This window comes from Mycteria americana, chromosome 5, assembly GCF_035582795.1.
Source record: "Mycteria americana isolate JAX WOST 10 ecotype Jacksonville Zoo and Gardens chromosome 5, USCA_MyAme_1.0, whole genome shotgun sequence".
Classification (NCBI taxonomy): domain Eukaryota; kingdom Metazoa; phylum Chordata; class Aves; order Ciconiiformes; family Ciconiidae; genus Mycteria; species Mycteria americana.
Window position 1 is genome coordinate 8,051,249 of NC_134369.1, and position 11,186 is coordinate 8,062,434.

The 11,186-nt window shown below is 38.4% G+C and overlaps 1 protein-coding gene across 1 annotated transcript; it reads left to right on the forward strand.

Moving 5' to 3' along the window:
• The first annotated feature begins 9,844 nt into the window (after positions 1 to 9,844).
• On the forward strand, positions 9,845 to 10,853 carry FSHB (follicle stimulating hormone subunit beta). Its single transcript, XM_075501430.1, has 2 exons — positions 9,845 to 10,003; positions 10,617 to 10,853. The coding sequence occupies exons 1-2, from the start codon at positions 9,845 to 9,847 to the stop codon at positions 10,851 to 10,853; spliced, it is 396 nt and encodes a 131-aa protein (XP_075357545.1).
• Positions 10,854 to 11,186: the final 333 nt, after the last annotated feature.

The following is an 11,186-nucleotide window of genomic DNA, read 5'->3' on the forward strand; positions in this document are numbered from 1 at the left end:
AGAGGGACTCCAGGGTCCTAACGGGAACGATGAGGAGTGTTTTCTGATGTCAGTCTAGCCAAGACTCTGGCTGGAGGTTCCAGCCATCAAGTAGCTTTACTTTCCTGCCATAAGAAAGCTTTCCATCTTCTGACATCATGTCAGATACAGGAGTATTTACCTGCTAGGCTAAGCAGCCAATACATCCCACCGAAGCACAGCCTGGTGCAGTGCATGCTCTCAGTCACACGACATGGAAGGCTCCTCCTGTCTATTAGACCCTTCCAGCTATTTCTTATGCCCTTAAATAATGGAGGGCTTCTGGTTACTATAATTCACATTCCCTAGACTATAACGGTGTTTCACCTTCCTGCTTCCAATCAGGAACAATATCTCTAGGTTTTTCCTGTGGATTGGAGAGGGCATAAAAGGATGATATTATGGCATGGCACAAAGCGCTTTGTGCACTTCTCTACTCAACCTCCAACAATTACCAAGGAACCAACATCAAATCCAGAAGCCATTAACACAATACCTAAAATAACACACCTCCAAATAAGCTTTCTAAACCTGTTTTTGTCTGAATAAATATGGTGCCTGCGCATCGCTCCCCAAAATGTGTTCAGCCCTCAGCAGGCAAAACATTCCCAATACTCTGAATTAAATGAAAGTGATTTTCTGACTGCTGTCACATTGTAGTTTTTTTAAAATTCAGTGACATTAAGGTGCTCAGCTATTTATTTTTCAATATCTCTTATCAATTTTGGAATTTTTTCTGTAGTAAAATGACCACGTGGCAGTGCCAGGTCAAATCCTCTAGAAACATAAGCAAAACTGAATTGCTGGTACTCGGAACTGGGATGCTGGAGTCCAAGAGGTGCTACCAGAAAAACAGAGAAATCTTGGGGTCTTGGTCTGGCTAATGCCAGGAAAATGTCTGGAGAGATGAGATGGGCAATTGCTGCTTCCGGAGGAATAACCCTAAACTCTCACTCTGCCACACACACGCTTCAAGCTCCGTCGCAGGCAAAAGGGGCAACAAGGCCATGGTTCTCTTCCCCTCCCTAGAAGTCTGCTTCCCTGCCACAGCTTGCTTTGCTTATGCCTGGGACTCATTCTGCATAAGAGCAGTGGCTTTCCTACAGCATGGTTAACGAGTAGAGAGTATCATATGAACAAAAAAGGCAGAACAGGAGGGAAAGGAAAGAGCTGCATCCTTCACTGAGAACAGTAAACACAGATCCTGCTAACCACCGATTTGGTTGAACAGTGTATAATGCTATAGAAAGAAAGCAAAAGTTAACACTTCAGCTCAAGCCTGAACCTGCCAAATTTGTACCTAACTTTATTTAAGAATAAAGCGTCTGGTTTTAATTATTATAATTGTCTGGAAAAATACACCTTCATCAGGAATTTAGCCAAATACAATGCTTGTTTTTTTTATTTCATCATTCTGCTAATACAAACTAACAAATAAGGGTTGGGTTTTGTATTGTGCTATATACCGGACTGATACCTGTAAAGCTTTTTCTTTAAGCTTCAGATCTATTTCCTCATTAAAGCTCTGCAGTACCGATGCCTGCAGTAGTTTCACAGAATTTCTTTGCAAATTTGCAATCTGATCACAATCAAAGTCCTACAGCTCATAGAGCAACTCCAACACCCTATATTCTGTGCAATAATGGCTCCATGCCCTAGAATAAAAATTCCATAGGACTGCTGAGAAAAAAAAATCCTTTTAAAAAAAGTTTAGAATCCCTAAAAGCCGTGAATATTGTAGATACAGCTGGTCAGATAAAATGCTAAAATTGCAGCTGAAGGTGGCTATGGCTGTATGTATTCTTTCCAACCTATTTTTCTTAAGCAATTTGACCTAAAAATTACTGCACTTGCAAAAAGAATATGGGTCAGACATCTTCAGCCTAAGACTGTATTTAGCAACCCAAATAAGATGGGCTTTTCATCCATTATCCAAGTGTGCTGAATTGTTCTGCATCAACTTTTATGTTATCAATGCACACTGTCAGCAAGATTCAAATAAGCCTTATGCTGTGTATCATAGCTGTAGTCTGAAAACAATTAGCAGGTGCTGTTGCCTACATGTGAATAAGGCACAGCCCTGCCAAATTTACTGGTTTAGAAGACATGCACATTTTTTCAGAAGCCTTTCCTAAAATCCATCATAGACAAATGTTTGCCCAGCTTCTTAGCATGGTTACAGAACATAATAGAAATACTGAACTTTTAAAGCATCTGAAACATTGTCTTTTTTATTTCTAGGTTTAGAAAAACACATACATGACAGATCAGTGAAACAAGCTACCTAGAAAAAAAAACGCAATCATTCCTTACACAAACTACTACTGGCAGCCTTTGTCCTTTGGACTCAAGTCATTCTTTAATATTTGGGTCTTGAAGTATTATTTACATAGAAGTTTAAAAAAATTAAATGTTGTTATTGATGGAATCTGTGTACATTTGTTGTAAACACTGACAAGAAAGAAAACCAGAAGGCCTCCTAGCTCAGAAATAGCCAGGTCTGCCACTCAGCAACTTGTTTCAATGAAGCGAAGTATCTCACCGTTCTCTCAAGCACTTACTTTCAGGAAGCATATGCAGTACCAAAGTACTCAAAGGCAGTCAAATTGGATTTGGCTTTTCAAATGAATACTCAGATATGTTTATTTGTTTTTCATTTTGGTTTGGATTTCAAAATTCAGTCAGCTCCTGATTAATATGGTTTAAGAGAATAATATGCAGGTAAGTGTCTCTTTAGCAACCTAAGATCATTGTTCTCCAAAACAGAAGCCCCCCCAAAACTCTACTGCAATTTTTAAAAAAAATTAACATTTCTGTAGGTTAATAGCAAATGATGAATTTCAAATTTATTGAAAACTTACTCTACAAAGATGATTTCAATGAAGTTCATTGAAACCTAGGTTTCCTGCCAGCTTTCTCATCCGACTGCTCAGAAGCCTATCAAGCTGGGTTGCTGAGGATACCACAGTTCCAAGGCAGGGGAACCCAGTGCTTCCAGTATTTGCAGCTGGCTAGGCAGTCCACGTGTATGCTTTGGCTTCAACAGACAGTAACTTGAGACAGAAAGACAGTAACCTGAAGCAACTCAACAATGCAAAAGGTTTTCCTTCTATGGAGGACTTCAAACTTTTGGGGTTTCTTTTTTAAGAATGAAATGAAAATTTAAAAAACAAACTGTTCTTTCTCTCTTGGATAGTTTTGCTTCCCTTCACACTGAACTCTTCTCCTACTTAACAACCCATGAGTCACAAGTAAATCCAGAGGGCTGTCTACTACTGCTCAGTGAGGAAGGTGACAACACTTAGCATGGTTCCTTCTTTACAGGCACGCACAGGCTCCACTCGGAGTGAAACAGATCTGGGCACATCTCTCTACTCTGTGCAAGACCAGCAAAAACAAACCATAATGAATCATATCAGATGTAGCCTCATGCCCCTGTTTCTAGTTTCTTGAACTCATATCCTCACAGAAATATTCTGCACTTTCACTATCAACAGCATAACGGCAATCCCATACAGACCCAAGAACTGCTCACATAACAAAAAGGAAACCCTAGCTGGTTATGTACTAGCGGAATATATGACTTTAAATATATTGTCCATCAGGTCTCTCCCTTGCTTTGTCAACTCTTTTCTAATATGACTAATCTATTTTGTTAAGGCCATTAAGATGCTTTCTTGTTCCTGTTGAAAAAACGCTAGTCGTACCCAGAAAGCTTAAAATAAACCAGTAGTGCTCCAGGACAATCACAGGATCAAAACTGCTACTTTCACACACAGAGAAGCTATTCCTAGAAAAAGAGAGATTTATTTTTCATTGGAAAAAATAAAATACTCAGAAACAAAGTGAGATGGTAAAATGAAAGAATGATAAAGGAAAAAAAGTGTTCCTAACAAACATATAATTTTTAAACTTCATTTAGTCTTGAGCAGAATCTTAACGTACATTTCCTAACAGATACCACTGGAGTTTTCAAATGATCTTCTACAAGAAGCCAAGATCACACTGTGGTTTTGCAAGAGCAAAGAGCTGAAGGCTGTACGAATCCATCACTAAAAAGGGTAAGAAAACGCAGCTGGTTTATATATTCAGAAATGTGGTATAAAAATCAGCCAAGAATGAATTTGTATCATGTGAGACAAAAACTACAAGAAAAATAACTGAATGACAATAATATAAGCATCTGTATTGTTCCTTGCACTGTTCTGTATTCATTAAACACTTTTCAGAAGGATTAGTTTCTTCTGCTGTTGACTGCAAGCAGGATTTTCACAAGACTTAGAAAGACTAACAGCTTGTGTAGGTATTTGGAAATACGTGATGTATAACCTTTACTCCAAGTAATGGAAACTAGTATCTCAAAAGCTTTCTAAAATTCTGTGCTACTAAATACATAGTCAATGCATTCTAGTGTTTTCTTTATTCTCCTGAGGGTGAAGTATTCTGCTTGCATATGGGTGGATATACAAATTCTTCATTAATGATTAACTCTTTAGCTGACATTAATTAGTTTCAACTATCCAGCTATGTTCTCAGCAGGCACAAGCTACTTCACAATTCTGCATCATCAGTGCTGGGAAATTAATATCAGTAAAAATTGTATTGAACAATAGTGACCAACTACCCAATGCAGTTACCACTAAAGCCAATGAGGGTCTCTCCAATGACTTTAATAAGAATCACAGTAAACCCCAAAGGCATATAGGGGGGTCATGCAATGACAAAAGTCATCTCCCACCAGTAGTATGCAGCAAAAACAATAACAAAAGGGAAAGACAACACTCCAGTCAGTTTACTTAACACTTTAGTAACAATTTACTTAACAGGCCTGTGCTGCTGTTCTGTGAAATACCAACCCCACGCAGGGAGCACGGATTCAGAAGCAATTTGCAATCTGTGTACTTCAAGGATATCAATTTAGTCAATCACTAGGTAGCAGCAATAAGGTCTTTTGCTTTAAATACCTCAGGTTAAATTTGGACCTGTGCAGAAAAACATTTGGACGAACACAAAAAAAGGGGAGAGGAAGGGTACTCAGTCAAGACAGGCTGTGCGCAGAAGAAATTTGACACAAGCACGTATTACACTCAGTATGATGGCATTGAAGTGCACAACTCCAAACTTAAGAGAACCAACTCTTCATTCTGTTCTAACCCAGAGAAATTTAATTAAGCCTTAGATTTAAGCACCTTAAACATGTCTTGAGACATACTTTCAATGAGAAACAGCTTTCAGATGCAGAAACTATTATCCCCAGTAACATACCTATTTAACAAGACCTAAAACATGTAACCACAACCATGAATCTAACAAAACTGAAACCACGTCCCTTGACACTTTTAAAGCATATACTAGAAGCTAAAGCTAGTCCGCAGCTGGCATAATTTACAGGTAAGACCTGTCTTTTCTATCAGACATTGTGTTTTTTCCACTAGAAGGTTCAATACATCTTCTATCAGGACAGAGTCAGATTTATTACTCATGGTGGATGAGCTGCACACATATAACCAAGTTTTCCAATAGCACTTTGATAGATGGTGAAATTATTTGAAAAATCTAAACTACCTTCTTTTAAGCAAGGCAGATTTACAACTTGCAGTAACAGAATTGCTAGTCTTACCACCACCCCTCTTGAAGAAAGAAATTTCATTAGTTTAGGACAGATAGGAAACACAAAGCTTTCAGTTCTGTATTAAAGGCTTTTGAAAAAACAAACAAACAAACAAAAAACCACACCCACAAACAGAAGAAAAAGAGCATTTACTGCTTGGAAGGGAAACAACAGCAGAATGTGTCACAGCACTTCTAGTTGAAGTGATTAGAAATAGCAAAGCAAGTGCTCTCTTGTGGCAGCAGTGGTAACAATGGTTTGCTAGGTTACAACAGTAAACAGTCCAAGGGAAATAGCCATAGAATACAAAAAAATAACAATATAGAGAAGCCTTTTATTTCCCTGAGATGTCACTAAGGCATTAACACAGCCATGTGAATCTGATGCCCTCTATGACTTGCACAAAAACTGGAGAGTCTTCATCTACAGGACTGCCCACACTCTGATGAACCAAAACCCTGTCCATGTTGAAGACCAGGTCTTCCGTTACAGCGTTTGTCAGATTTCCCCACTCACTTCAATAGGAATACAGTAATCTCTGTTGACAAAGGTCTTGACCATTAAGCACTAGCCATTCCAATCCAACTCTTCCATACCCAATCATAATGCAATTACAGGATTCTGCAGCAACTTGAGCCCTCTCATAGAGCTTGCTAGAGCTTGGATTTTGCACAATGGACCCACTAGTAAGCTAACCCTAAAAAGGTGGAGAAAGAGCATGAGATTGCTTTGCCCCAGTCCAAACAGGCCATTTGCAAAGACATTCCAGATCTGTGAATTGCTTAGCTAGCTCCAGGTGTGAGCAGAGCACACACAGGTCTGTCTGAATCTTTCTGCATAGACATGCCACAATATCTTTTGAATTCCTAGGCTGTATACATAAACCACGACAGAACTCCAGGAGTATGGCTTCAATAATTCCTCTTTGACAATCTGGACAACACCTAGCATTCAGCCTAGAAGCATAATGACAACTGCTAAATCTAGGATGTGCAGTACTGCTTAAGAAACAGATAGATAAAACCACTACTTAACACTTAAAAGTTGCTGAAGTATGTGAAGAGGAAGTGTCCTTCCCTCTGACATTATTCCCTAAATTGAAATATAAACCATTTAAAATGGAAAGCATTTCTATTTCTCAAATAGATACAAAATTCAGTAACACAGAACCTATGTATAATGTTCACATATATGTGAAAACTATAGCTTTCTGGATAAATAACATTTGTTATTCCCTTAACAACTACCATAACCTTTTTTTAATCTAATGGGAATATAAACTTGAAGGAGTATGATATAGTTAGCATATAAACATTTCCCAGAGGCATGAACTAATAATCTTAGAAAAACATGTACTTACACAGCATCTTGCCCATCAGGAGAAGTAATTCCTTTACTGTATCTTTCTAACAAAAGGTGTGGGAACAAAATCAAAGTCAACCAAGTAACAACTCGCCAAATTACCACTCCTCAGATGATAGACTGGTGGTTAGTTGATTTCAATTTGTAATTTCCTATTACCCTAAAAATGCATATTCATGTATTCACATAATGAATTTAGCAGAGCTGATAGCTGGAGAACCAACCTAGAACTGGTGATTACAGAAACAAATGCCCTTGAAATCAGTGCAGGACAAAATCTTCCTGTTAAAAAGTTTGTATTGTATTTGCAATGTGGCTTCATGAACTCTTCAGAGAGAACACTATGTAAAGCATTTCCTGTTAATGTCCCCCCTCACTCCCACTCCCCAATCAATCCCATCAATTACACTGCTACACCTGTTCATTTCATTGTGGAACAAATTGATATGGATTAACAATAATGCTGTAAAATACAGATGGGTTGGGTTTTTTCCTTTAAATCAAAATGATTTCCCTAATTTGCATTGCCACAAGTGAGGAGGCTGAGTGGGCCAGAACAAGAAACTAGGGGAGGGAAGAAACAGCATGGCAGGGGCTAAACTTGCACTCTCTGCTTGTGAAACTATGGTTTTAGTGAATGTGTGTGACTTCCTCAAACCATGAAACAGATCACCACAACTGCGAGATGAGATATTTTCTGTATTGTCCTTTGCAAATGAATTTTATTTGGTTTTATTTCATTTGCATAAATTAGGGCTTAGAAAAGGCCAGATCCTCAGTAGGGATATAACTAATTGTAATCACCTTTTGTCCAACATCTCTGGAATTAGTGATTTACAGCAAGTGTGAATCTTCTCTGAGAAGACAGACTATGTTGACACTAAAAGACCATTATCAAACGATCACAGAGTTTATATTAGTAAAGAGGAAGATGTCTGCTTTCTTGACTTCTTTATACATTTAATTGAGCTGTACTCTCATTCAAACAAAGTTATTACTACAGGATATGTCCAGGGAAAATTTGCAGATCACTTTCTAATTTTGGTGTGATAGGAAATTCATGAACAAATTAAGGTATTGCAGACTGGATGGAAACTCGAACAGATGGCCAGTCTGCAGGACCACAGGAAGGTATGAGACACATAAAGGGCTCATTTGTAAAAGCCCTTTTGGAAAGTATCCCGTCTGCAGGACAACTAATAAGCCAGTGAGAATTTCTTTTCATGATAAAATGCTGTATGTCCTTGCCTAGTTTTCTTTTGTGGATGGATTTCTGTAAAAGTCAGACTGACCATAATAGAACAGTCATAACAAAGCAAGACTGGCTGTTCTGGGCAGATGATAGTAAATACAGTGCTACTGTGAGTCATTTTCCCCAGAAGTGATATGTGAAGCTCAACAAAGTTATTTCTCTGTCATTATTCTGGCGAAGAGGCAAACACCACTAACTTGTGAACGCAGGAAAAGGGCAGTGAGCGGGGGAACGCTATTCATAGAATCTTTTATTATCATGACAAACTAGGGAATGAATTCAAGTTCAGTTTGCAGGGTTGCCTGTTAAAAATATTAGCATTTTCCCCTGTAACATGACAATACTTGATCTGAGATCACTGACAGAAAACACAGATCTGGAGCCTCATTATGACATCTTTATAGTCCCTTTCCACAATACAGACATTCCTTACACAAGTTAAAAAAATGTGACCATGCGACAGACAGGAACCAGGATTGCATATACTGGGATAGAACTCTGACTTTTGAAAAACCACAGTGGTATTTTAAATGGTAAAGAAAAGTTGAGCTACTCATGGTTTAACAAAACTTGCACTACTAGCTTTCTTGGACCACAGATCAATAAACAAGTACATACGCAGCTCACTGGGCAAGACCTAATTCAGAGAAAAGCAATTAAGATTGATACCCATACATATTCATTAGCCAAGAAACACTCTAGCAATGTCTCCACTATGAATTACCAGAGGACCAGCTTGTACCCCAAGCCTATCAGTTTGAGGGCTGGCATAAAACACAGTTAAAACACCTGAACTCTTCCAAAAATAGGCTTCTCAAACTTCTTTCAAATTGTGGAACGGCTCAGCTATTTCTAAATGCCACCGAATCAAGTCCAGTAAAACTTCTAAAAAGACATTGTGACAGTAACCTTCACCATCACTTCCTGAGTGTGTTTTGCTTTTCTTTTTTCCTCTTAACAAGGCTTGATCTCACTGTCTGGCTGAACATTAATCCGCTTACACCAAGTACAAAACTAATGCTTGGTGCATCAGTATACTGCAAATCCTCAAGGTATAAGTTACACACGATTTAGTATAAAAGCTAAGCATAGGGCTTGCTTTTCACTACAGCTATTACCAGGAAGGCAAGTAGAATACAGGTAAGTTTCCATCAGATCCTGATCTAGAAATCTCTTTTTAAATTGCAAACACTGCATGTAATTAATTGCATCTGAAAAATAGATTATCCTTTGCTCTTTCTCTCCCTTGCTTCTTTTTCTTTCTCCTTAAAGACAGGACACATTCTCTACAGGAACTTAGATAAAAATATTTCTTTCTTTGAAAGTGGTATGGTACTCTGCTATTATTATTCTGCAAAGATTGCCGACATGCTGTTTCACTCGCTTAGGAAAATCAAACTCCTTTAACAATAAACATACAGATAGATCTATTTAATGGCTTTATCCTATGTTCTCACTGATGTTTCTGAAAGCTTACTATTATAGAACCACTCGAGGACAACGTGAAGACTCAATTTCTCCCCAGTTCTATAAATATTTCCTGTTGAAAATAGCTACACATGTTTCTCCAGCACAGATATATGTTTTGCTTTATACACAGGATGAAGACAGTTAATTGTTACGTGCTGTTATTTTGCTGGAAAGCAATTTGTTGCAACAGCTGTCAGCTCACCAATATTACTATAGCAGTGGAAAGAGAAGAATGTGAATTCTGTATTACGGTGAATGCCACGTGGTGCTCAGGATACTGCTTCACAAGGGTGAGAATCTTAAGTTTAATTTCAGGCACTGGAATTAAATATTCCAAGTGATGTATGAATAACCCATTTCTCCAGCCCATAACGAACATATAGGCAGGATGAGCCTTGTGAAAGAACAGGTTGAGTAACTGCTGTGCTATTTGACAGGAAAGTAGATACACAGCCAATCTGAACCACAAAGGGAAGGGTGAAAAGACGCTAGTAAAATTCAGATCTTTAACTGACTGCACACATTATGTTTATATTGTATAACTAGAGTTGAAAGTATTACAGTCTGGATCTGTAATACTTGTGGTCAATTTGTGGTTGCAAACGGATACAATAAAGCAGCCATTACTATGTAGACTCCTCTACTTTTCCAAATAATTTGAAGAATCAAGCAATTGACCTGCAAGATAGTCTGGTGACGGTATGACACAAATTTGCCATATCGGTCCTCCTGAAAGGAGAAATCTAAGGATCTAGGCGAGTCTGATCCAAATCCTTTTGAACTCAGTGGGATCTACCCCACCAGTTTAATTAGTTTTCACATCAGGTCCTGCATTTTATAAAAATGTGGAATTCTACCCTGTAACAGATTTCAAAATAAGTATTCCCTTCTTGCAATTTTCAGGATCCAGTGTATAAATATCCACCAGTATCATCTGTTCAGCAAACATGTACCTTCAAGGAGGTTGTGTATGAAACAGTGAAGATCCCTGGCTGTGGTGACCATCCCGAATCTTTTTATTCGTACCCAGTAGCTACCGAGTGCCACTGTGAGACCTGCGACACTGACAGCACTGACTGCACTGTGAGGGGGCTGGGGCCATCCTACTGTTCCTTCAGTCAGAATGGAAGTAACCAATGAAGGGTACTTGAGATGGCAGTTTGGCTTTAAATGTTCACTTCTAAATAAAGGTACTGATCGGGCTTAAGTGGAAGATAACAGACAAGGCTATTTAGAAACTGCCAAGACTGAAAAAAAAAAAAAGATTTTTAAGGCCAAAATGGAGAGCTACTGACTAAACTTCTCTTCAGGCCTTCCCTACTTATCCCATCAGTTTCCTTCAAATCATTTTCATAGGTCTCTAGAATGCTGCTTCCGATTCCTTCTGCCCTTGCCTACTCTTCTTATTACACCTTCATTCTTTATATTGCTGTTTCCACTGCCTAGTTCACTTAGCTTATTCTATGCTACCCT

What these genes read in the sequence shown, in the direction of transcription:
- FSHB (XM_075501430.1), top strand. Translation starts at nt 9,845, where the DNA reads ATGAAGACAGTTAATTGTTACGTGCTGTTATTTTGCTGGAAAGCAATT. An exon ending in CAGGATACTGCTTCACAAGG is followed by an intron (nt 10,004 to 10,616) that starts GTGAGAATCTTA and finishes TGCAATTTTCAG; the next exon opens with GATCCAGTGTATAAATATCC.